This window comes from Lepus europaeus, chromosome 17, assembly GCF_033115175.1.
Source record: "Lepus europaeus isolate LE1 chromosome 17, mLepTim1.pri, whole genome shotgun sequence".
Lineage (NCBI taxonomy): Eukaryota > Metazoa > Chordata > Mammalia > Lagomorpha > Leporidae > Lepus > Lepus europaeus.
Genome location: NC_084843.1, coordinates 50,064,190 through 50,091,330, shown reverse-complemented (window position 1 = coordinate 50,091,330; position 27,141 = coordinate 50,064,190). Strand labels below are relative to the sequence as shown.

Genomic DNA, 27,141 nt, shown 5'->3' with positions numbered 1-27,141 from the left:
GTGGTTTTTAGCATATTTTATAGAATTCTGTGTTCATTACTAGAGTCTAATTTTAGAACATTTTTGTTACCCCCCTAAGAACTTTGTGCTGCCTGGAAGTCAGTCCTCGTCCCTGCCTCCCCACCCTTCCCCACTTCAGCCTCACACAGGCACACAGCTCTGGACACTTCTGCACATGGGAGCCTGGGTGGTAAACGAGGGCCTAGGCATCAGGCCTCTATCATGCAATGTGATGTTTGTGAGGTTTGTTCCTACCGTCCTATGTGTGCATTCTGAAGATGGTCTATCCACCTTAGATACTTAAAGCCATTTCGAAGCAGTTTTTATTCTGTAATACCTTACGCAAACAAAAGGAGAAATGGACCCTGGAAGGCACGGAAGGTAAAAAGCATGACAGAATGCTTCCCATCCCTTGGGAACAGACTGCTGGGGCAGCCTTGTGCACAGCAGGTGGAGCCACTGCTTAACCAGGGTGCTGGTTCCGGTCCCAGCTGCTGTACTTCCAGTCCGGCTCCCTGCTAATGCACCTGGGAAGGCAGCGCACGACGGCTCCAGTGCTTGGGCTCCTGCCAACCGTGTAGGGAGACTGATGGAGCTCTTGGCTATGGCCTGGTTGAGGCTTGGCTCTTGGGGCCATTTGGAGAGCAAACCAACAAACAGAATATCTCTCTCTTTCTCCTTTAAGTTAATTATTACAATAAATACAAATCTGTTTCAAAAAAAAAAAAACCAGCAATAACAGAGGTACTATTAATATTGTATTTGCTGGGGGTAGCGCTGTGGCGCAGTGGGTTAACGCCCTGGCCATCCTATATGAGTGCTGGTTTGAGACCCAACTGTTCCACTTCCAATCCAACTCTCTGCTATGACCTGTGAAAGCAGGAGAAGATAGTACAGATCCAGAGATCCCTGCACACACGTGGGAGATCCAGAAGAAGCTCCTGGCTCCTGGCTTTGAATCGGCACAGCTCTGGCCATTGCGGTCAATTGGGGAGTGAACCAGCAGATGGAAGATTCTCTCTCTCTCTCTCTCTCTCTTTGCCTCTCTGCCTCTCTCTCTCTCTCTCTAGCTCTGACTTTCAAATAAATAAATAAATCTTTAAAAAAATATTGTATCTGCTGAATTTCATTTTCATCTTGCTTCTTCTACCTCTTTATTTTACAAATGTATTCCTAAAACATTGTCTATTCTGATAGTTTAATTAAAAACATACTTTCCCATGGCTTCCTTTTTTCACTCAAAAATGTGTTTCTTAGATTTGTTCATATTGTTTATGCCTCAAATTGTTTTGAATTCCATGGTTTTTTATTTTATTTTTTTACATGAAAATCATTTCTCTTCTGAATGTGGATTTAGGGTATTACCAGTTTTTTACTTAAGAACAGAATGCGGGCCGGCGCCATGGCTCAACAGGCTAATCCTCCGCCTAGCGGCACTGGCACACCGGGTTCTAGTCCCGGTCGGGGCGCCAGATTCTGTCCTGGTTGCCCCTCTTCCAGGCCAGCTCTCTGCTGTGGCCAGGGAGTGCAGTGGAGGATGGCCCAAATGCTTGGGCCCTGCACCCCATGGGAGACCAGGAGAAGCACCTGACTCCTGGCTTCGGATCAGCGCTGTGCGCCGGCTGCGGCGGCCATTGGAGGGTGAACCAATGGCAAAGGAAGACCTTTCTCTCTGTCTCTCTCTCCCACTGTCCACTCTGCCTGTCAAGAAAAAAAAAAAAAAGCATTGAATACTTTGAACTGCTGTCTTTTACAAATGGGTAAATCTCTCAAGGACATATACTTGGAGTAGAATTGGTAGAGTGGAGCACAAGAATGTTTAGTTTGACAGTGTCGCTGTACCAGTTCACACTTCATTTATAGGTATTATGTAAGAATTCCCTGTGGTTCACATCCTTGTCAACACTAGACACCAAATGACTCAGTTTTTGCCACCATAGGGCATAGAAAATGATGGTCTTAGTTTATACTTTCTGGATTAGTTGTGAGGGTGATTATGAAATTCTGAAATTTTCCATTTAAATCTTCATGATCATTCTTTACATATTTCATATATTTCATTTAGATTAATTTATTAACAAGTCTAAGTTAAAGGGAGAAACAGAGCTCTTTCATCTACTGTTTCACTTCCCAGATGGCTGCAACAGCCGGGGCCAGGCCAGGCTGACGCCAAGAGCCAGAAGTTTCTTCTGGGTCTCCTACATGGGTGCAGGGGCCCATGCACCTGGCGTGTTCTGCTGTTTTCCCAGCCATTAGCAGGGAGCTGGACCGGAAAGTCCAGCAGCTGGGACATGAACTGGTGCCTATATGGGATGCTGGTGTCATAGGCGGTGGCTTTACCTACTATGCTGCTATGCCACGAAGTCAGCTCCTTCATTTGTTTCTTTTACATGCAAGTATCCGTCACTTTGAAGGCTGCATTTAAGGTTTTCTTTTTGTTTTGCAGTGAGTTTGACCCTGTTGTTTCTTTTGTGTTCTGATAAAAGCTCTCTGAGTTTCCTGAATCTCTGCTCTCTTTTAGTTTGGAAAAGTCTTTGCCTTACGGTTCTCAGTGATTGTTCTTCGTTATTCCCTTCTGTTAGGACTCTAGGTACACCAGTATGGGGCTATTTAATATCATCTCATGGATGCTTTGTGTTTCTGTTCCTCACTTCCACTCTCTTTTCTTTCCTTCAGCTTTTTTAGTTTGGATCATTTATGTTGACCTGTTTTTAAATGTACGGAAACTTTCCTAGTCTGTGCTGAGACTTGATGACACCATCGAAGGAATTCTTCATCTCTGGTAGCAGGTTGTTTACTCCTGTCATTTCCATTTAACTCTGGTAGTTTCCACCTCTCCCCTGATGTTCATGTGTGTTGTTCACCTTTTCCATGAGCTTCCTTTAAAGTATTAAACTTGGTTATTAAAAAAAAAAATCACTGTATGGTAATTGCTACAGTAGGGTGATGTCTGCATCTTCTCTGTTGATTGATTCACCTGTTAATTTCTGTAATTTTCGGTTGAGTGCCAGACATTGTGTGTAGAAGCACAGCAGACTGAGGTTGGTAGTGTTTACACCCTGTAATGAGCACTCCACCTCTTCTGTTGGGCCATCCATGTGGGGCTGAGTCTGTCTCATCCATTATGGAATTGGGTTTGGATCTCGTTTGTACTTTGTCTTTGATTTTATCACAGGCTTCAAATTCTTACAGTGGGGGCTGCTGTTACCTTGTACGTGGGCGGAGCCTGAGGTGTCGCCTTTTCCTTAGTGTTCCTGTGCCATCTCCTCTGCTTTTAGGGGACCTTGAATACCTGGGCTAAGGTGTGTTCTTGGTGCTCTGACTCCTGCTGCTGCACATCACTCTTGATTGTCATTGCAGAGGCCAGGGGTGGGTCCAGGCTTCTCTGATACAGTCTCAGGTAGGCTGGGGCGTTCCTCCCCCTTGCCTCCGCTGGCAGCTGTGCTGTGAATCTGATGTGTGTCTTGGGCAGCAGAGTTTTCAGCGTTAGCCTGGGAGCAGTGATAGGAAGGTTTCACCCACAGACTTTGTGCTGCTGCCTTTTCTCTCTGAAATGGAGGTTCTTGGCCTGGGCCCTGGGGATTGGAGTGTCCGTGTCTTCCAAGTGGCCTAGTGAAGCTTTTAAGGAGAGAGTTCACATATTATAATACTCACCCTTTTATTTTCTTTTTTAAATTTTTTAAGCTTTACTTATTTATTTGAAATGCAAAGTTAGAGATGCAGAGGTGAGTGGGGGAGGGAGGGAGGGATTAATTTACCATCTGCTGGTTCACTCTCCAAATGGCTGCAGCGGCCTGGGCTTGGCCATGCTGAAGCCGGGAACCAAGTACCTCATCCAGGTCTCCCACATGGGTGGCAGGGGCACAAGCACTTGGGCCATCTTTCACTGCTTTCCCAAGTGCATTAGCATGGGGCTGGATCAGAAGTGGAACAGTGGGGACTAGAACCAACGCCTAACTGGGATGCCTGCATTGCAGGCAGCACTTAGCCTGCTATGCCATGCCGGCCCCATCTTTTTAACCTTCTTAAATCAATGCTTTCCTTTGCTAGCTTAGAAATTCCATTTTGTTCTTTCTAGTTAGCCCTGAAATTTACAGTGTGCATTCAACTGAAGTTAATATATTTGCTATTAGCAGAAAGACCCTAAAATGATTCTTGTCATTGTGCTTTGACTTCTGCTACTGTTGTTCAGTGGCTGAGTCCTAACCTCATTAGTTAGATGTTATCTTTGGTCAGTTTGCTCACTTTTTGTTCTTTGTTTGTTACTCTTTTTGTTACTTTATTTGCTCCTCATTCTTTTGTGTATTGCAGACTTTTCTGGGCTAAGCCCATCCTTTTGGATACTTCTTGGTATAGGTCTGTTAGTGGTAAACTCTTAATCTTGGTTTATATTGGAAGATGGTTATTCTTGGTATCCTGTATTCTATGGTCTTCTTTTCCTGTTGATATTGAGAAGTGGTTGCCAGTGTTAGCTGCCTTGTGGATCATCTGTCGTTTTTACTTTTGAGATTTTTGTCTTCACGCTGTGTGGTTGATTAGCATGTGCAAGTGTGGACTTTCCCCTGCTTAGAGTATTTTGTGAGTCCTACATGTATAGATTTGTATCTCTCATTAGTTCTTGGAAATTCTCAGCCAGCATGCTAGCATCTTCAAATATCCTCCCCCTCTTTTTCCTCTTTCCTGTCTTTACTTAGATATGTATTAAATCTTTTCATTTTCCTTGCTGTGTCCTTTCATAGTCTTTAACATTTTCTGTCTTCTTGTTTCTTTATGCCACACGTCTTGAGTTTGTCTTTCAATTCTGTATTATTGCATTGTGTCAAGTTTGCTAATGAAATATAAAAATCTGAGATGGACTTAAACATTTATTTCAAGAAGTTCTATTCTCTTTTTCAAACTTGCCTGATCTTTTTATTAGTTTCTTGCTGCTCTATTTCCCATTTTAGTTTTTCTAATGTTTTATATGAAGTTATAGGAATTTGGAAATCTGAAGCTTTGTGAGAATAGGGTAGTTAGAGCATATGTATGGGGACCCTAAATAGATTCTTTTTGCTCCTGTTTATGAATGGTTGTGTCCTCAATGTGTGGTTTTTGTTTGGAAGTTCTGCCTTCCATGTATGTATTCTCCTGTTTAGCTTTTCATTTAGCCACTTGTTTCTGGACACATTTCATGACAGTACATGTAAGTAATATTTTAATAGTTCTGCCGTATTTCTTCCCACAGGTGGACGGTAATTCCACTAATTTCCACTTGTAGTTAAATGAAAGGAAGCTCTAGAAGCCCTCACTGTTTTCTTGTCGATCAATCCAGGTTCTCTCCCCAATGCTCTTTGAATCTGTTGTGCGCTGACTCACGCAAGGCACTGTGAGCAGCTCCTTGGGAATTATTCTGGTTTGTGAGGAGGCCCAACCACTCTGTCTGCCAGGCTGTTGAACATCAGTCTAGTACACGTTTGAACCTCCCCCAAAGTGAGGACTGTGAACCACTGCTCGTTGGTCACTGGCTCATAAGGAAGTCAACTCCTAAATCCAGGGCAAACTGCAGCAGCCTTTCTGGTAATCTCTGGCTGCTTTGTATTTTAAAGGAAATCACTGGTGTGCTTACCTTACACTAGGCATGGACTAGATTGGGAGTTGCGGAATTGGGTGGCGGGGCCTGTGTGTGGAGCTGTGATCTTTCCATGTGCACCAGGACACTCATGGGACGTGTGCCCGTTGTGTGTGGGTTGATGGGGGTGGGAACTCGCTGGCCTTTCTCTTAAAGCTGGTTTGAGAGGCACCGCTTGATAAAGCCTGGTAACCATTAGAGTCCTGTTTAACCTCGAGACCTGTGAGTTCTTGTCTAGAGAGTTAGCCTTGAACACTATTATCGCTTTTGCCTTGTGGTCCCATGATAGTGGCCAGGTCATGGAATCAGAAGCAGAGTAGCACACTTGCCCGGGCTTACAGTGATTCTACCCTGATCCCTCTGTCTGTCAATAACTTGCTGGCTGTACTGGCATCAGTAAGTGACACTAGTTCTTCACTTGATCCAGTCCACTTGGCTTTACTGTTAGCTGGTCTGCAGTACTGGAAGAGCCCCAAATGGAGAACTGTGAGTCCCAGGCACTTAATTGAAACCCTTTCTTTGATTCTTACAAACAAGAGAAGACTGAAGGTACAGAGAGTCAAGTGTGACCGCTGTTCTGTGTCAGCTGTAACCCGCCCCCTGGCTCCTGTCCTGGTACTTAGATGTTTAACAGATTTCTGCAGGACAGTGATTTGTGTTGGTAAAGCCCTCAGTGTGACCCAGATTTGAGCTGTCCTACAGGAACCATCAGGACTTTTTGAGTTCTGTGAAACAATCAAGATGTGCAGCGAGGCAGCTACAAATGACAGCTTAGAAAGACCAGGGTTTTGCTCAGTTGCCTGGCTGTTTGATAGGCATTTCCTGCTAGCCTAACTACATGGTTCTAGATGCTTTATCAGATTGAGAACTTAATATATTAAAATTCAGGTCAAAACTGACTGCACACAACAAAATAGTACATTTAAATAATTAGAATAACACAATTAAATATTTTTCCAAATTTGAGTAAAGTAATAAATGAAGCCTGCTGAATTCTTAAGCATCGAAGTTTCCGCACATCTTTTATGATTCGTTGATATTAAAACTAGCCGCATAATTTGTTCAGCCAGTGCACAGGTGTTACGTTGGTAGTCATTTGAACTTTTCTCCTGATTATTTCCTTTACCTACAGCCGCCATCAAATAGGTGTTTGCCTGTGACTCCTGGCTTTGCAAAGCCGATCTTCCTCTGGCACTTGACAGATGATGAGTTACCTCATCCCACACAACGCTGGTTTTGGCACTTGGATTTTCTCATCAGCATGAGTGCTATTGTGTAGGGTATTTGAATTCTGTTTTCAATACTAAGCCTGGATCTCTGAAATGCCACTGTTAAAAGAACAGAGACACGAACCAATGACGTTGGAATCTCCTATCAGATTTGTTGCCCAGGTCGTGGTAACAGTAGATCAGAACAAACTCTGTTTCGCTTGTCTGCAGAAAATTATGCTCATGTAGAATACGGTCAACTAAATGTGGCAACTCAGGAGAAAAATAACAACTTCCTTAAATTATTTATTTGAAACACACACACATCCCAGATTTCCCATCTGCTAGTTTACTTCCTAAATGCTCACAACAGCCACGACTGGGCCAGCCTGACGCCAGGAGCCAGGAACTCCACCTGGGTCTCCCTCATGGGTGGCCGGGACCTACGTACTTGGGCCATCCCCACTGCTCCCCAGGATGTGCGTTAGCAGGAAGCTGGATTTGAAGCAGAGCTGGGATTCAATTCCAGCTGCTCCAGAATGGGATGCAGGCTTCCCAAGTAGAACCTTCGCCTCCACAGTAGGATTTCCTAAGAATTTCTTTGCTGGCTGTTTTTTCTAGAGAGCTAGGTGAAATTCCCTAAAAGACTTGATGAACTCCAGTTTCTTGGCCCCTTGGGTTTTTATTCTTCTTATGTTGGAGTCTTGGGAGGGTGGGGAATGAAGGCTGGGTAGGTACTTTGTAGTCCAGGGCTCATGATAGCAGACATGTGTGTTTTCTTTCCACCAGTTCATAGTTTCTTTGTCCACCTTTTCTTCATTTGAGAGTTTACATAAAATAAAGGCAAACCTTGATACCTTTATTTGGCTTTGGAAACTGAGCTGTGATGTTGAATTTGGAAGTGAGGTGGTCATGCATTTTGGGTGTGGGGAAGTCTGCTGTTGAAACCTGGTGGTAAGATTTCATCAGGTAGCCTGTTTTATCTCCCCTCTGTCCACCTGTTGTCCCACTGAACCCTCGGGTTTTGCAAATGGTGCTTGGGATTGTTTCTTTGCTCTTGAGCCACTGTCTACCTGGCTCTTTCCTGGCCTCTTTTTGAGAGAATTAATTGAAGAGGTAAATAAATTAAATAGGCTTATGTAAAACCATCTGTCTTTGGGTTAGGGAAAGAAATAAGCCAGAACTAAGACTCCAGTTGAGATGATACTGCACAGTGTGGGCAGGGCCGCAGGGAGAAGTCTCGTGGACAGGCAGGCTTGTCTTTGATGTGATGTTCATTCTCTGACAGAACGGGTTTACCCGCGTTGTCAGTCCACTTCGCCTGATTTTTTAAAAAATTTTCTCTGAGGCTGTGCTGGATACCCATCTCGTCTCTGGTTCTCGTTTCTGTGTGTTGATTTCTAAGGTGATCTCTGCCATTTGGCAAAAGAGGGAGCTGAGCTTTGCCGTTGGAGGCACCACGTTCTGCTGTTTCCTCTGGGTCTTCAGATGCTGTGAGAGACGGAATAACAGCCCCTAACTGGAACCAAGACGTGCAAGCAACTCAGCTAGAGGCAGCCTTTGGTAAAGCGTGTGTTAGGCCAACGTTAGCCTTACACTAAGTCGGATAGACTTGAATAGGCTTTGCCAGAAAAGCTTCCCATGTTAATTTTGGGGTCCTGGGAGTGGCTCTTCTGTTAATGACTTAGCCTAGAATTAATGGGCTGTTCTAAAATGGCTCATGGTTTTGTTTGCCAGAACCTCAGGCTTCCAAGACCCGTGATGTATTACTTTTTGGAAGGTGACGGTACTTTTAGAGCAGGCCTGGCCCTCTGCGTGTGCCTCCCTCCAGCCTTTCACAGCTGCCTGACTCTCCCTGGGAGGAACTGCAGGGCTCTGTGAAACACAGACCCTGCTCATTATCAGAGTCCTCTTTGTAGAACTCAGTACATAATTCATACACTGTAGCAGTCAGCCTTTTAAAGTATTCATTTTATGGTCTTCAGCATATTTAGGAAGTTACGCACGTTATTAGCACTCATTCCAGAACATTTTCACCATCCCCAAAAGGAACTCTGCCCCCGTGAGCAGTGATCGTGCAGTTCCCCTGGACAACTGCTAATCGTTTTCCATCTGAAGTTCTTTCCTACGTTACTGTGAAATCTGTTGTTTCTCTAGCTTAGTGGTTGGATGAAAGAGGGAGAGGGAGTTATTCAAGTAAACTCTTGGTTTATTTTCAGCTTTTGTTAGAAACAGTTTGTTAGTAGTGGGGGCCTTGCATGAGAGGGAAGGTAGTCTGCAGAATCTCTGAATCCAGACCCCTTTATTGCTTGCGACTGCATTTTATCAGTTCTCAAACATATTAAATGTTCTTTCCACTTCTTACCTACTCTTGCCTTTTAAAACAAAAGAGGGCAGGAATTGGGCCTAGAGGTTATGACACATTCAGCCTGGGTTTGATTCCAGCTCCAGTTCCTGGTAAGGCGTACTCTGAAAGGCATTGGTGATGGCTCAAGTAGTTGGGTTCTTGCCTCCCTCATGGGTGGCCTGGATTGAGTTCCCAGTTCCTGGCTGTAGCCCAGCCTAGACCTGGCCATTGTGAGCTTTTGGAGATTGAGCCAGTGGGTGAGAGATCTGTTTATCAGTCTCTGTCTTTCTACCTCCCAAATAGGTTATATATATATATATATATATATATGAAAATGTTATATATATTAGAAAATGTTAAATGTGTGATATTGTGCAAATAATTGAGTCTGATCAGATAATGAAGTTAATTTATGGCAAATACCCTTTGGAGTTAGTTAATTCCAGAACCGTTAGCAAAAGCATTTCACTTCCTCTTGACTTTTCTGTTTTGTAAGTCCTGGAATAATCAGAATGAATTATGTATGTCAAAACCAGAAGAATAGATAGGTTGAATGGATCAAGGACTTAGATATGTCTGAAGTAAATTCTTGGCTTTCCTGCCTCTTGGACTAGTAGCAGATCCTGAAGACAAGTGGTGATTGATTGTAAAGGCCAGCAGAGGTACCAGGCCTCAGCAGTTTGCCTTGGAAAAGCTAACAAAATCAGAGGTGTGTGAGGGCACCCGTGGGCAGCCAGGGCCTGCCCGCTGAGAACCCTTGGCTGCCCCAGGAGCTTATTAGCTGAGGCGTGTGCTCTCCTTGCTCATCTCTGCCAGACTCTCCTAGAGTGACTTCCTAGGGAACCCAGGTGCTGGACCCTCTCTCAACGCCTCTTCCTCTTCTGTGGCCCCGCGTTTCAGCCTGAGTTCTGTGGATAGCTCTCACTTGTAGAATCGGCTTGGTGAGCAGGTGCCTGGGTGGATGTACTTCACCTGGGGCCCCAGTGGTGGAGAGCAGGGCGTGTGGACGCACAGAGTCCATGGGTATTAGGTGGTGGGTGTTGGGGAAGCCGGTGAATAGGCACCGAAAGTTGAGTGGGGCGTGGTTATTGGGTCTTTTACCTTACAAGGCGCGCTGCTTTCTCCTGCCCATCTGGCTCCATTGCATTCTTCTAAATGATAGATGCTGCAGGCCCGGAACGCAGGGAGCTGTCCCTGCTTCCACTTGGCGGAGCCCACAAGGGTGCATTATTAGGGATGAACACATCAAAATGGTGTGGTTTAAAAAAGTGCCTTGCATGGAGTTGAGTCCTTTGAAACAAGGGCATTCTTCTGGAAAAGGTGAATTTCCTTCAGGGGTAGTTAGGTTTTCGGTGCAGACTATGAAGACATTTTGCGGGAGGTAAGGGAAGAATCTACAGATTGTTCTAGAGAAGATTTTTCTATCAGTTGGATTAGACCTAATCCCTTTTCTTCCGTGTTTAAAAAAAAAAAAAATCAGCTTTTGCCTTGTCCGGAAATAAAGTGAAAAAGGCAATCCCTCTTACCCGCCTTCACCCTTCGTCCACTGGATCCTCACTGTCTTGTACGGACTCCTGTAGGCAGGCATCTGCTTCCTTCTAGGAACGTGTGGGTGTGTCCGTGTGCATCTGTATTGCTTTTTAATGGCGTATCCAATCCCTGAAGAGGTGCGTGATTTTACTTTTAGTTGAGTTGATTTTCTCTGCTCCAGTTTAAAAAAAGAAAAGAAAAGAAAAGAAAAAAAAGCCCAGGTATCTTCCTGATAAACTTTGCAGTGTAATGACATGCGGGGAGTTGCCATGAATTACTGTGCTCGTGACCTTGTATGCTACATGAAGAGCTTTCTGTATCCTGGTTATTGCTCTGGGGTTGCTTATTTCAGACTGCAGGATGCTCTTTGTTAATTTCGGTGAAATAACATTTTATGAGGAAGGAGCAGGCACGGTCCAGGGAGGTCCTTTGGGGTAATAATAAGATTGGCTTTTGTGGCCACTGCTATGTTCTTTTTTGTGCTTCTTGGGTGTGTTGGTTCACAGTTAAAAATAGAGCTCTAATTAAAATGGGCACCCTTGCTGGAAATAAGAACTATATTTCAATTAGTAAATTTCCTGTTTCCTTACCATGTGTTTTTGTTTTGTTCCCTTTTATTTATTTATTTTTTTTTATAACAGCAAGCCAGGGCTGAGCAGGAAGAAGAATTCATCAGTAACACTTTATTCAAGAAAATTCAGGCTTTGCAGAAGGAGAAAGAAACCCTGGCTGTAAATTACGAGAAGGAAGAAGAGTTTCTCACTAATGAGCTCTCCAGAAAATTGATGCAGGTAAATTATCTTTTCTATCCTCTCATCTTCCTTGCCTGTTTTCCTCTCTAGGAAAAAAGAAAATGGACTCTGATCGAGCACTTAGCTTGAAGCATTGGCTGATGAGGTTGTAGCTGGAGATCTTTGGAGGTTAAAATACTAGGTAATGTTGGCAGCATTGTGATCCCCAGGACTGTGGTTCTGTAGCTCATCTGCTAGGTAAGGTGAGAGCCTGTATCCAGAGCTTTTCAAAAAATTGCTGGTGGGCCCAGCATTGTGGCACAGTGCGTTAAGCTACTTCTTGCAATGCCAGTATCTCCCATGAGCACCAGTTTTGAGTCCTGGCTGCTCCACTTCTGAACCAGCTCCCTGCTGAAGCACCTAGGAAAGCAAGAGCTGATGGCCCAAGGACTTTGGCCCCTGCAGCCGTGTGGAAAACCCAGATTGAGTTCCAGGCTCCTGACTTGGGTATGGCCCAATCCTGGCCTTTGTGGCCATTTGGGGAATGAACCAGTAGATGCAAAATCCCTCCCTGTTTCTATCCCACTCTCTCTGTAACTCTGCCTTTCAAATGAAAAAATAAATCTTAAAAAAAAAAAATGCTGATAGGGGACAATGTTGTGGTATAGCAGGTAAAGCCTCTGCCTGCCATGCCGGCATCCCATGTGGCAGCTGGTTGGAGACCTGGCTGCTCCACTTCCGATCCAGCTCCCTGCTAATGTACCTAGGAAGGCAGCAGAAGATAGCTCAAGTGCTTGGGCGCCTGCACTCAGATGGGAGACTCGGAAGAAGCTCCTGGCCACAGACTAGCCATTGTGGCCATTTAGGGAGTGAACCAGTGGATGGAAGATCTCCCTCCCTCCCTCTCTCCCTCTCCCTCCCTCTCTCCCTCCCTCTCTCCCCCTCCCTCTCTCCCCTTCCCTCTCTCCCCTTCCCTCTCTCCCCTTCCCTCTCTCCCCTTCCCTCTCTCCCCCTCCCTCTCTCCCTCTCCCTCTCTCCCCCTCCCTCTCTCCCTCCCACCTTATAAACTCTATGACTTTCAAATAAATAGGGGGCTCAATGGGTTTTAAAAAGGTTGTAATATATTCAAGGCCTTTGAAAAATTCTGTAGATTATTTTCTGACCTCCGCACATATATGAACCTATAAGAGATTACCTGAAGGCTTGGTGTATAAACTTTAGAGACTTAAAACTGCAGGATCCAGCTTTCTCTCCTTCTATCTTTCTTAAATTCTCATTTTCTACCTAATTACCAAATAAAGACATTCTGATTGTCTTCTGTTAAATCTGATTGATGTGGTAGCTATTGAAGTGTAAAGAATACAAAAACCCAAGCATTTCTGTCTTACAGAGATTTACTGAACTGAAACTCTGTGTTGATTCTTTTGCATTGTGATTTAGAGATAAAAGGAGGAAGGAGGTTAGTTCAACCTGTGACTACATCTCACCATGGCAGTGTTAGATGACTTACTCTGTGTGGCGCTTCTAGAACTATATTTAGGGATGCAATTATGGTTTGTTTTTCCTGAGTTTAGTACATGATCAGGTGCCCTAATTTTTTTTTTTCATTTTTTTAAATTTGAAAGCTAGAGAGAGAGAGAGAGAGAGCTGCCATCTGCTGATAGACTCCCAAATGCCTACAACAGATGGAGCTGGGCAAGGCCAAAGCCAGGAGCCAGGAATTCAATCCAGGTCTCCGACATGGGTACAGAGACCCAATTACTTGAAGCATCACTTCTATAATCGATATCTGAGCTGTGTCTCAAACCCAGGCATTGTGATAGGGAATGTGTGTGTCTTAGCCAGAGTCCTGACCTGTCGGCCAGTTATCCTTATTAGTCTTATGAGCCCTAGTTTTTAAGACGACAAGAAACATTTTTCTTTCCTTTTTCCTTTTTTATTTTTAAGATTTAGCTATTTACTTGAAAGAGTTACAGAGAGAAAGGGAGAGACAGAGAGAAAGAAAAATACTCCGTCCACTGGTCCACTCCCCAGATGGCCTGGGCTGGGCCACACCGAAGCCAGGAGCCTCATCCAAGTCTCCCACGTAGACGGCAGGGGCCCAAAGGGTCATCCTCTGCTGCTTTTTCCCAGGCCATTAGCAGAGAGCTGGATTGGAACTGGAGCAGCCAGGACATGAAACAGTGCCCACATGAGATGCTGGCATCAACAGGCAGCAGCTTTACCCGCTTTGCACAACACTATTCCTAAGAAACATTGCTGTTTTTAAGTTAACGTTGTTAATGTTTGAGATCTTTGGCCAATGTATATTATAAAAGGGTCAAAATCTAGCCAGATCATGTTCCTTTTCTCTATGAAGTTTCATTTCCAGTGAGAGAGATTGTGCACTCTATGCTTGGGCTCCCATTCACTTCCCATAACCCTCTGCTCTTCTGAGACTTTGGTGTCCCTTAAGATAATAATAGAAATAGAAGAGTCCTGTGCAACAGAAAAGGAAGTTAGTTATAGTAATAAAAACACTTGCCATAGGAAGACTTGAACTTAAAGTTTAAGCTGTGGGCATCCTATAAAAAAATGTTGTAAACTAGGGAAATACAGTGATTTATTGTTGTCATACTTTTTACAGCTAAAAAAAATACTCTGCTTGATCAGAAGGAAAAAAAGGTATATAATAAAACCTTAGGAAAATCTTTTTGTGAAGAGATTTGAATAGTGTCTAAGCTGTTTTTGACAAACAGTTTTTGCCAAAAGTGGTATATGATATGTGGCCCTGGTTTTGGCACAGCCCTGTCTTACATTTGCCCTCAGGAAAAACGGTGTCGTGTAGAGATTCTGTGAAGACACTGGGGAGCCCTAGGTGGCTTGATGGTGATCCACTGTGTAGAATCTAGGTGAATGTCTCTGCATGCCTTTGGCACGGTCTCACATGCACCCCAGCTTCGTTTTTAAGCCTTCAGCCGTTTCTGAGCATGCAATTCAGTACCATTTAAGTGTACTCATATTGTTGAATACTATCATCCCCATCCATCTCCAAAATTTCCCAAACTGAAACCCTGTAACCATGTTGACAACAATGCCTCATTCGCTTCCCCTGGATCTTGAGCTTCTGAAAAGGGGCGGGAGGTAGGTACTCTGAGGTTGAGATCCCTGACAACTTCTCAGGCTGTATCTGTTCGGCAGCATGGCAGGTGACCTGTTGCTTCATACACCAGGTGCCGTGGCATGCCCACTTTGTAATTAGCATGCACAAGCCTGCCCTCTGTTGGTCACGGGTGCAGGTGATCTCACGTCTGCCCTGTGAAGTCCTGTCTGGTCATTCTCCAGACTCCTGGTACATATTCCCCTAATGGTTTCAATGAGTCCTTTGCTGAATACCCACATTTTCTGCCACCCAGCTTGGAGTACTGCTCTCCATCTGGAAGATTTTTAGAGTAATTGATACCAATAGACTTTTCCAGAGGTGTAATTACTTTAGTATGGCTTTCCAGGATGTTTGCTTCTGGAGAGGACCTTACTATGAAAAGCCTGCTAAGAGAAACCAATTCTGCAAGTGTCACCAATGGACAAATGGGTGAATTGACCTGTTGACCAGGGACTGTGAGTGTTTTTCACCTAAAGGCCACGGAGAGGCTATTTATAGGACAGATTTGTTTCATCATCCTGCTTTAGCTGTTATCTCTGATGGTGTTTGCTCAGTGCTTTTATGTGCATTTCAAAGGGATTCTTTGATCCTGAAAACAAAATGGGAATATTGCTGTAGAGGAGTCTTCTGTCTTCCTGGCTGTCATGACCAAACTGGTATCCAATAATACCTTTTAAAATGGAGTCTAGTTTACTTAGGTATAGAGAAGTCATCCAAGAGCCTTCTAGGAAGATCAGGTTTGGGAGATAGACACTTCCAGCCAGTTAACCTGCACCCAAACAAACAAAACCAAACACAAAAGAGAGCCTGTAGCTTTTCTCTCTTGCTTTTGTGGCGACCCAATAGACAAACAGGAAGTTACATCTTCATTTCGTGAAAACACTTGTCTGAAAATCTATGTCCTTCTGGGTCCAGACCCTGTGATTGACTAACTCGGTGGTGAGAAACTGTCTTAAAAAGAGTCCTCTGTTACTTTCGGGAAGTCCAGCAGAAGCTCCAGAGTGCCTTGAAAAGAAGTTGCAGTTTAGTCATTATTTGTCATTTAAATTTACAAGAAATGCTTTGTAATCAAACGCATCATCAGAAATTAATATACCACATGTACATTAGGAAACAGTCAAAAGCTGACCAAATGTTAGTATCATTTATGCTTGAGTGCTGAGCTTACAGGTTATTTTTTTTTTTAAAAGATTTATTTATTTGAAAGATCAAGTTGCAGAGAGAGAGAGAGAAAGAGAGGTCTTCCTTCCACTGGTTCACTCCCCAGATGGCTGCAACAGCCAGAGCTGCGCTGATCCAAAGGCAGGAGCCAGGAGCTTCTTTCGGGTCTCCCACGTGGGTGCAGGGGCCCAAGGACTTGGGCCATCTTCTGTTGATTTACCAGGCCATAGCAGAGAGCTGGATCAGAAGTGGAGCAGCCGGGACTAGAACCGGCGCCCATATGGGATGCCAGTACTGCCAGCCAGGGCTTTAACCCACTGCACCACAGTGCCGGCCCCGAGCTTACAGGTTATTAAAATTTTCTTAGTACCTCTTCTAATTTTCTAAAGGCAGTATTTGCATTCCCTGTGGAACTAGAAGATATTTCTTAAAAAAGGAAACTTTAAAACGCTCATGCTTGTTTTGTCCTTAGCTTTGGACACGTCCTCCGCTCCTCTGAGCATGAGGGCTTTAAGTCCTGCTGTCCAGGTGCATCTTTGTCGTGGGCAGTGATGTACCGAATCCCCTTACAGAGTCAAGTTCATAGACAGGTAATAGAAGATTCTGTACTGCCCATCTCATTAAGAGCCAGTATAATGGAGCTGCTTTAATGATTAGCTTAACTGTCTTGCTATTCTTTGTGTGGTTCACTGCACTGGCCTTCTGTCATAAAACAGTTAACCGCAGATCACTGATACCAAGTAGAAAGACATGTTGTTGCTGTGATTGATGGTTTTTAAGCAGTTGTGAATTTTGCCACCTGCTTTTTTGCAAACTGGATGGATTAGGTTTACTGCTCACTGTTTGAGGAGCCTGCTCAACTTGTCGACTGTTCTCTTCTCAGCGACCACTGAAGCCAAAGTTAATGAATACTTTACCTTTTTTTTTTTTTTTTTGAATGCAAGAACAGAACTGGGGTAAGAGGAGTGGAGGGTATTTCATATTTCTCAAGTTTTTCCATCTAATTCAACCTTAAAATAACAAGTAAAAGGGTAGTATTGTAATTCTGATTTACATTTGCAATAATACCACTATAGTTGATGGTAATTTTTCTAATTTGTATTAAAATAGAACAGATTTCATAGGTACATTTCTAAGATGATAACCATATTCCTCCCCCCCTCGCTTCCAAATTGTTATACCCATGTCCTAATAGGGAGACACATAATGACCGATGATCAGAAATTAGAAGGATCTTCACAAAGATCTCGGAAAACATGTATCAACAACATGGCATGAAATTTGAGACGGTAGGCACCAAAGTCACCTTATCTTTCAATTCCATTTACATGAGCTGTTTGAAGTGCTCTCCTGGATCTTATTGTAAGTGATGGCTTCTTTTTGTTAGCGACTTCATTCCTGAGGATAGAATGCCTCCTGGAATTAAAAGTCGTTTTCCTAGCGTGAATAGAGAAGATGTATGGAGGAAAGGAAGGAAGGGCTGGGCAGAGCCGCTGCTGTGAACGAATCACTCTGTGGCTGAGCAGTTCCAAAGGGTGACATTCGGCAGCAGCCTTCTCCCATCTGCCTTGCAGGGGGTGAAACCGGGAGGAAGAACCGCTAAGTCCCTGGCTGCCTGTTCTTCCTTGCAGAGGGAGGGCCGCTGGCTCCTCTCCTCAGTTCTTCTTTCAAGTCCATCTTGGAGGATCTGTTTTGTTTTGTTTTGTTTTTCTCCCCACTAGAGCTTACGCTTCCCTAAGCCCAGAACGGGGGTGTCTGAGCAGCATGGCGGGCCTACAGGCCTCAGAAGAGAGTTTGGAGTCCCACTTCCCTGTTTGCGGGTGCGTTCACCAAGAGGTGAGGCTGCCTGTCCCCCCAGGTTTCCCAAGTCACCAATTTGGAAAGGCAGTGAGTGTGTGCAGGCAGCAAAATCACATGGCAGGGTGATACACAGCGTGTGGAACTCGGCTTAGTTCATTTCAGGGGCACCGTGGTTCAGGCAGCCATGGCGCTAATTCACACTGCTACACACGTCATAAAGTTGGCTAGGTGTGTGGCTCTCTAGCTTTGTGGCTTTTCAGGCCTGTTTATACTGATGGGGGAAAAATTGCTCTCCCATGGTAGCTTTCAGAACGGTTGGGACTGAATTCCTGTTTTTTTTCCAAATTATCTGAACCTCAGCTGAGCCTGATCTTTGTTTCTTTCTATGGAGTAAGGGGCTTAGGCGCTGCCTTCACAATGCACCTGCGCAAAGCTGCCAGGCTGTTTTCCTTCGTGTGGAATGCTGCAGCCCCCAGTGCACCCTGGGGTAGCCAGAGCTCTCCTGCTAGCAGCAGGCCTGACACCACTCAGCACAGCCTAGTTTGTGTCTGATTAGAAAATAGAATCAACTTGAAGTGGTTCTTCAGGCTTAAGAAACTGCCTAGTTTCTTTTAAAGCACGTGTGGGCGTGTGAGTGTATGTGAGCTGGACGGGTGCTAACATCATGGCTAGGTTTGATGTGTTAGCACAGATTCCAGAAGAGTGTAAAAGCAGCAGCTTAGCATTGCTGAGTTCTTTGACATGTGAGAAAAAACATGTAGCAGGGGAAATAAAGGTAGAAGGAAAAGAAAAGAACAAGTAGGTGAAGCCAGAGTGAAAGGTTGCTTTGTTCACCAGACCAGGTGGGGCGCATTGTTACTTCCGCTTGGAAAGATGGATCTTACTCTCTTGGCTGTACTGCAGCTGGACTTTGGCCATCACTAGAAATACTTTTATTTATTTTTTCTTGAGCTAGAGCCCTCGTCTCCTGGTTCACTCCCCAAATGCTCACAAAGGCCAAGCCTGGGCTGGGGCTGAAGCTGGGATTAACGCAAACCAGGTATCCCGTGGGTAGCAGGTACCCAAGCTATTGAGTCTCCTCCACTGCCTCCCAGAGTCTGCATTAGCAGGAAGCTGGAGTTAGGAACTGCATGGTCAGTGTCCTGACCACGTGACTAAGGACCCACCCCCCAGAAACACTTGTTAAGTGTTTCAAAAGCTTCATAGTTAACAGTTGTTGGGGTGGTTTCCTTTTCATTCGAAACAATTTGAAATCCCGCCCCCCCCCCCCCCCAGTCATTAGCTTACAATACAGGTCTATCCTGCCGCTGTCTGTACCTTCCTTTTTACTCTTTGTTCATTAACGAGGTGAGAAGTGGGTAAGAAAGATGAGGACTTGTATTTTTAATTTCCAGTGATGTCTCAGCTCAGAATGCATTCCTTGGTGCCAGGGCACTGAGTTCCTCAGAAAAAATCCCAGGCTTTTACAGAATGGGTTTTCAGTGCAATAGGTAGACTTCAGAGACTGAAGGACTTTTGTGAAGCATCTTTTTTTTTTTTTTTAAGATTTGTTAATTTATTTGAAAGGCAGAGTTAAAGAAACAGAGTGCGATCGAGGTCTTTCGTCTGCTAGTTCACTCTGCAAATGGCCACAGTGGCTGAAGCCAGGAGCCTGGAACTCCATCCAGGCCTCCCACAAGTGTGGCAGGGGCCCAAGTACTTGGACCATCTTTGGCTGCTTTCCCCAGACATATTAGCAGGGCGTTGGATCAGAAGTGGAGCAGCTGGGACTTGAACTGCCCCACTTAAGAGATGCTAGTGTCACAGGCCATGCCTTAACCGACTGTGCTACAGCTCCAACCCCAGAGCATCTTTTTTTTTTTTTTTCTTGAAGATTTATTTATTTATTTGAAAGAGTTACACAGAGAGAGAGAGAGGTCTTCCATCTGCTGGTTCACTCCTCAGTTGGCTGCAGTGGCCAGAGCTACGCCAATCCAAAGCCAGGAGCCAAGAGCTGCTTCTTGCACGTGGGTGCAAGGGCCCAAAGACTTGGGCCATCTTCTACTACTGTCCCAGGCCATAGCAGAGAGCTGGATCGGAAGTGGAGCAGCTGGGACTAGAACTGATGCCCATATGGGATGTTGGCACTACAGGTGGCAGCCTTACCAGATATTTACCAGTGCCGGCCCCCCAAATTTTTTAAATATTAAAGAATATTTTTTAAATATTAAAGAATCAGTGACCAACAGCCTTCATAAAAAATGAATTCCAGGTTCAAGTGGCTTACTGAGAGTTAGACCAAACATTTAAGGATGACATAAACCCAATATTTCATAAACAGTAAAGGGGAAGAAGAATGGATATTTTAAAGATAACCAGTGCTTGATGCTCAAAAAAGACAATACAGTGCAATCACAGTCATGAGCACACAATCTGAATCAAAGAAAAGTCAAACCAGCAGTGTATTACAGCATAATATACCGTAGCATGTTGGGTTTATATAAGGGACGAATACAAGGTTAGCTTAACAGTGAAAAACTGAGGAAGTGTGATAGGACACATCCACAGGATAAAAGATGGTGATCCCATCAATAGATGAAGAAAAAGGATTTAATTCAATGTAATAAGTCATGATAAACTCTTAGTGAACCAAGAATAGAGTATTTTAAACCTGATCAAGAGTATCTGCAAAAGGCCTACCGAAACACTGTGTCTAATTAGGACAAGTTAGTCATTTGCCCTTGAAAATCAGGCACAAGACAAGGACGCCTGCTACATCCACCTAGATTGATCCTTGTTCAGGATTTCTTGCCGTTATGCAGAGAGGCAAGAAAAAGGTGAAAGATAGAAGGATTGCAAGGAACTGAGAGTATCACTTGTTTGTGGTTAAATAGAAAATCTCAATCTGTAAATAACTGGAACTCAGAATTTTTCAGGTAAAAATAATTGGGCATTTATCTAACAGTAGCCATTTAGTTAAATGTGAAAATAAAAACGATCTTGTCTAAACCAAGAGGTATTATATTCTGTAGGAAAATAGAGAATACAGAATGATAGGGGGAAGTTGATAAGTGCTGCTCCCTGAGCAAAACCTTGCAGAAGAAGCTGCTAGTCAGGTGAATTTCTTAGAGAAGAGTGTTGCAGCCAGAGAGGTCTTAGGCCCTTAAGGTCAGGTTGTGCTTCTCATGTTAGAGACCAGCAGAGAGGCCAATGTGGTTGCATTGAGGTCATGGGGAGAGAGGAGGAAGTGATGAAATTGGGAGGTAATAGGTTTGGGGGTTTGCTGGCTGGTGTGCAGGTCATGTAACACCTGGGGAACCATGGTTAGGACCTGGACTAGCACTCTCCTTGGGAATGCCCATAGGATGTAGAGCAGAGTGGTTTAAAGTGATTGCTTTGGTTGCTCTGTTGTAAGGAGATGATGGAGTGGAGGCCAAGGTGGGAACCATTGGAAGGATGATTTTGTAATCTGTGCTATGAGGGTGGATTGTTCCAGGATGGTGATGGTAAACACAGTGACCACTGGATTCTGGGTGCAGTTAGAAGAAATAGCCTATAGAATTTACGGATGGATTAAAAGTGGGTATGAAAAAAAATGAGAACCATGAAGATTCAGAGGTTTGGGTCTCAGTGTCTGACAGAACAAAGTTGACACCATCTAAGGTGGGAAAGACAGCAGTAGAGGAGGTTGCAATGAGAAGAGGAAAAAGTTCACATGAGATGTTTAGATTTGCAAATGGAGAAAACAGCTGGACAGAAGTTTTGACTCTAAATAGACAAGTCTGGGCTAGACATAAAAATCCAGGAGTGTTCATTCCTGTGTCACTCTGGGAATTCTTCCGCCAGGAGGGTATACTTAGGGAAGAACAACAAAGCATACGCCTAGGAATGCAAAGACAAGGCAAGGCATATAACCAACACAGAACTACAGATCGGGAACAAACAGAAGACCAGAAAGAAAAATGGCAAAAGACTTGAGCAGAGTCTTCACAAAAGTGTGTGGCCAAATGACCAACAAACAAGTGAGAAAGTACCCAGCCTCATTAGTATTCAGAAAAGGTGACTTAAACCACAGCAAGTGCTGCTAATGATTCTGCACTGCTGGTGGAGAAGGGAAATTGTTAGAACCATTTGGGACAGAATTTGGCCTTACCTAATTAAGTTGTTAACTCCTGCCTGGAGTTCCACTCCTGGTCCTGTACCCTGTTCCATGCATGCGTGCACCAGATGTATACAAGAATGTTCTTTGTGCTATTGATGATCATCAAAAACTAGTAATGACCGAAATGCTTACCAGTACAAGAGCACTGACTGTGCTTTACTCATCCAGTGGGATAGAGGCAGTAAAAATACAAACCACGGTTAGGCTCAGTGATGTGTGAATGACATTCATCACAAGTTCATTTAGTAGAAGGAACTTTTAAAAAATCTGCAAAACTAATGTTTAGAAATAAATGCATAGACAGTAAAAAAATTATAGGAAATAAAAATATGCAGGGACGTGAATACCGTAAGAATCAGGATATTGGCCAGCACCGCGGCTCACTAGGCTAATCCTCCACCTGCAGCGCTGGTGCTCCAGGTTCTAGTCCCGGTTGCTCCTCTTCCAGGCCAGCTCTCTGCTGTGGCCTGGGAGTGCAGTGGAGGATGGCCCAAGTGCTTGGGCCCTGCACCCCACGGGAGACCAGGAGAGACACCTGGCTCCTGGCTTCGGATTGGCGCAGTGCGCTGGCCGCAGCAGCCATCTGGGGGGTAAACCAACAGAAGGAAGACCTTTCTCTCTGTCTCTCTTTCTCACTGTCTAACTCTGCCTGTCAAAAAAAAAAAAGAATCAGGACATTGATGACCTTTTGGGAATTTGAGGGTGTTGTATGCTCAGCAAGAGACCTCCAGGGCTTTGGAGGAGCTGGTGGTATTACATTTCTCAACTGGGGTGATGGTCTCCTGAGAGGACTACAGGGTACAATACTTTTTGATAGTCTATACTCATTTTGCAGCATCTCTAACACCTTCATCTTGGGTATTTTAACTTCTTCATCAAAACAGTCAGCTTCTTACCTGCTTGTTTTGCTCATTCTGCGGCTTTATCTAAGCCCAGCAGTCTGCCCGAAGTGAGGATGTTACCATCCAAGCAGTATTTGCATACATAAGGTTTCCCAGGTGCTCTCAGAATTGAGTGAGTACTGGTCACTGCCCTTCATGGGGCTGTGGTCCTGGAAGAGTGAGAGTGTACCCAGTTGCTCAGGGGTGAGGACAAGGACTTTGAAGCCAGAGACCTCCTTAGCTGTGAGACTTTAGACAGGTCGCTTAACCTGAGATGTGATTCCACTCTTTGCTAAACTCAGATCGTGATAGTACCTACTGTAGAGGTAAGAGGGTTAAGCACTTCACTCTATATAAAGTGCTTGAAACAAAGTAAGTGCCCTGAGGTGTCTGCTGCTTTTCGAAGTACCAGGTGGAAGAAAGAGGAAAAATGTGCAGTAGACATTAAAATGCATGTGAACAATGTGCTCATCAGAGCTTCAGGGAGGAGGAGGGTGCATTATGCTGAGGGCATGTGGGAAGGCACGCTGGAAGTCTGGGGAACCATCCCCCAGTTTCAGGAAGTTGCAGAGAGGGATCCCAACCCTCTGGGCACAGGCACAGGCTGAGCAGGGGTATGGGGGCTGAATGAGTACCCCTGTTTTCTGTTTAGAGTGATCTGGTGTGACTGGCAGGTTGTGGTCTGTATGTCCCGTTAACCGCTGTTGCTGCCATACCCTTGCAGAGACCCACGTGGTCTTTGTCCAGTGTCTGCAATTTGAAGACACTGATAGTCACAAACCGTGGACTGCTGTCAGTGGGAATAGCGAGAGCAAACTTGGGATCTTGCATAGGGCCTGGATCTTGGAAGGACTCGAGTACGATGTCAGTGAGCTTAGACGCATCTGTTCGTGCTGGGGACACAGTGGAGGGTTTTGAGCAGTTCGCTGCAGCACTGGGATGACCTCCCTTGGATCTGGGAAGTCCATTAGGAGGCTTTGGCAGTAACCCTGTGAAAAACAACCAAAGAACTCAACCAGAGTGGGACCCTGAACCCACACAGAGGAGGCGATCTTTGACAGCTGTTGTGGAGGCTGACTTAATGTGATTTGATAACTGAGGCGATGGGAGGTGTTGAGGAAGAAGAACGGTGCCAGGAACAGAAGGGGAGGAGGTGGGAAGAAGTGTGGGCCCAAGATGCACTTAGCGGAGATGCGCTGAGTTAGAGGTGGGAGTCTGCACTTCTGCACCGGCTGCTCAGTGGAACAGCTGAAGAGTTGGTTCTTAGAGACTCTCGGTGTTCCGAGAGATATTTTTGAGCTTTATTTCAAGGCTCTTCGTAGTAGCCTGTTTTTGATAATCCAGCACCTTAGTGTTTTTGCTGTCCTTCGGTGGACTGATGTCTTGCGCAGGCTGCTGTAGTCCTTTGTAGCTGTCATCAAACCAAGGATGCTGGTTGCAGGATTGCGGATTGCACACAGAGAAGTGTTAGTGTTGGCTAGTAAAGCAGAGGCAAGGGCACTGTGGCCTCCAGACAGCTGCACCCTTTGAGTGACTGACGACTTGGCTCGTGCAGCAAGGGCTGGGTTAAGAGCAAACCCAGAGCTGCAGACTGACACTGGACTCGGTTTGGGATCTGGCAAACCTGCCTCGTTTTGGCTGGGAGGGCTGGCTCCGCAGGTAGCCTTCCTGGGCACCTGTGGTGGCTGTGGGAGGTGGTTCTCCCATATGAGTGACTTTCGCGGCCTCCACCGGCTAGAGAGAATTTTGCTAAGACTAAGTCCTTCGGTACAGAGTTCTTGAGTCTCTTATAGAAGAGGCCTGGCTCACTGAAGTGGTTCCAGAAAGCCTCTGTCAGTTATGAGGACAACAGTTATTGATAATTGAATGATGGTTAGGCTGGCCTGCTGGAGATCAAATTAATGCTACATTTGTGCTTATTTGCTGGGTTGAAAATTCACTTGGGGCTACCTATACCATCAGTGGATAAAATAAGAAAATGCTTAAGTTGGGAATTTAAAATTGCACTGCTTTCTAATTATTATCTTTGCTTATGACTTTTCTATTTATACACTTGTCTTTTAGTATCCAACAAGGGATTGGTTCCAGGAACCTCTCTGGATACTAAAATCCTTGAATGCTCATGCCCTTGTATAAAATGGTGTAGTGTTTGCATGTAACCTACTTACATGTCCTCTCATATACTTTGTCATCTCTAGATGACTTCTACTTAATACAGTGTAAATGCCATGTTGTTAGACTATGTTGTTTAGGGAATAATGACAAGGAAAAACACCTGGATATATTCAGTACAGACAGATTCCGCCCCCCCCCCCCCCCCGACTATTTTTGACCTGCAGTTGATTGAATCCATTCATACAGAACCACTGGGTACAGAGAGCTGACTGTAGTTACAGACATATTTTTAATTGACAGATACAATTGTGTACATTGTGTAACATGTTTTGAAGTATACATATATATATAAAGTTATTTTAAAAATTCAGAGAATGAAATTAAAAGGTGTATTCTTATGCAAAAGCTTTTAAAGCCTAAGCATAGTTTTGTTTTGTTTTGTTTTTTAAGATTTTATTTATTTATTTGAAAGGTAGAGTTACAGAGTGTGAGAGGGAGAGACAGAGAGAAAGGTCTTCCTTCCATTGGTTCACCCCCGAAATGGCCACAACAGCTGGAGCGGCGCCGATCCGGAGCCAGGAGCCAGGAGCTTCTTCCACGTCTCCCACATGGGTGCAGAGGCCCAAGGACTTGGGCCATCTTCTGCTATCCCAAGCCATAGCAGAGAGCTGGATTGGAAGAGGAGCAGCCAGGACTAGAACTGATGCCCATATGGGATGCCGGCGCTACAGGTGGAGAATTACCTACTGCACCACGGCGCTGGCCCCCTAAGCATAATTTTTGTATAAGACACATTCTCCTTAAATCCTCATTCATTGTGGAATGGTTGAATGTAGCTAATTAAATATTTTTCATCAAAAACATTATTTTTTTCCTTGTTGAACCCCAAGGAACAGACTTATTTATATAACTCCAGTTCCATTGAAAATGTGGCCTGCTGAGGAATCATGTGATAGAATGTGATTCTGATTCCATAGGATTTCTTTGTTCTTTATTAGTGCTAAAAATATATTTCACAAATAAGGGTTATAAAACTCATCATTTTGAGGTTGACTTTCTAAAAGTGTACTTAGAGAAAATTGACCATATTAAAGATGGACATTAGGGTCCAAACTGGCATTTATTCTCCTGGTTTGTCTTGGGTTGGCCTACGCCAGGCTCCCATTTAGGGATCGTGAACTTGTGGTGTTGTAAGAGTATGGCTTGGTTCAGGGTGTCGGGTCCAGCCCTGTTGGGGCTGGGTTGCTTGGATTTCTACGCTGTTTGTTTTCCACTTTTTTTTTTTTTTTTTTTTTTTGACAGGCAGAGTGGATAGTGAGAGAGAGAGACAGAAATGTTTTCCACATTTTATCAGTGTTCCTCAGGCAGACCATAGAGGCCATCCATGCTGATGAGTTCCTTGAGGTCCTGCCTTGCAATGTTCCCCTTCCTCATCTCAACTCCCATCTTGTCTGTCTGTCTGTCTCTCTCATTGGTTGTTTCTTTGTTCTAAGGGAGACCCGTGTTTTCTGCTTCTAGTTTGCTGTTCCGAAACTCCACGCCCTGCTTCTAAATTGCGTGTGACCCGAGAGATGGCAGAACAAAGCAGGCCACAGAGCTTGTTTCAGCTCTCTCTTTTAGGCCTGATGAAAACTGTGAATTCTTAGCAAACAGTGTTAGAACGCCGACGGCTTGGTATTTTCCAAATGAAGTAGTGTAACCCACGGGACCTTTGCTGCATTCTGATAATGACAAGTGTCATCAGTTGTTCCTTCGTAAGAGGAAAAAGCTCCCTACAATTGAGAGCTGGTATAACCTTTATTATTGGTGCAATCTGTAGCCTTGGAAGAAGTACCTAGTGCTTAATATTGACAGTGTTAGGCCATCTGGTCTAGATAGCAGTATTCTCTTGCAAAACAATGCAAGCCTTTTCCCCCATTAACGTCCTGTGGCAACGCCTGCTTGGTGGGCAAGAGATATTTTCAGTGTTGGATTGCATCCTTTATTCTTTTAAGTTACCACTGGCAGAGGCATCATGCCACAGAAAAGATAGGAGGAAGGTTCTCACTAATAAAAATGAGTCATCAAAAACATGTACAGCTACTGTGTACAAATAATCTTGTGCAAATGGTGTCAAGGTTTTAAGACTCAACTTCGATCGTTGCTCTAAAACCAGTAGATATCGTTCAGGCTTAGTGTTCATAAACCATTTAAATACAAAGACAATGTGACAGATTTCCCCTACCACTGGCATGGTACCTGCAGGCAGAAGACACACAGCAGATGCCCCCTAAATAAAAGTGGTAAGTGAAGGTCTACATGTTTTGCCGGGTTTCCTCATATGTGATACATTTGCTCTGTTGGGTTCTTTGTGTCCGAAATGCAGGGAACTCTTCTTTTTCCTGTCCGTTCTTAGTTCTTTGATTTGCTGCTTGGTCTTGCAGAAGTTGAGCTTTAAAGAGCTAGCTAAATATAGACTTGTCACTGTAAGCACCTCC

The 27,141-nt window shown here is 44.4% G+C and overlaps 1 protein-coding gene across 2 annotated transcripts in view; it reads left to right on the top strand.

Annotated features, from left to right (window-relative positions):
* The window catches only part of CCDC6 (coiled-coil domain containing 6), a 140,104-nt gene that overhangs the window by 40,254 nt on the left and 72,709 nt on the right, over positions 1-27,141 (top strand). For both annotated transcript variants that reach the window (XM_062213873.1, XM_062213872.1), the window contains exon 2: positions 11,335-11,484. In XM_062213873.1, the coding sequence (XP_062069857.1) occupies positions 11,335-11,484 (150 nt within the window). The remainder of the gene's footprint in view (positions 1-11,334; positions 11,485-27,141) is intronic.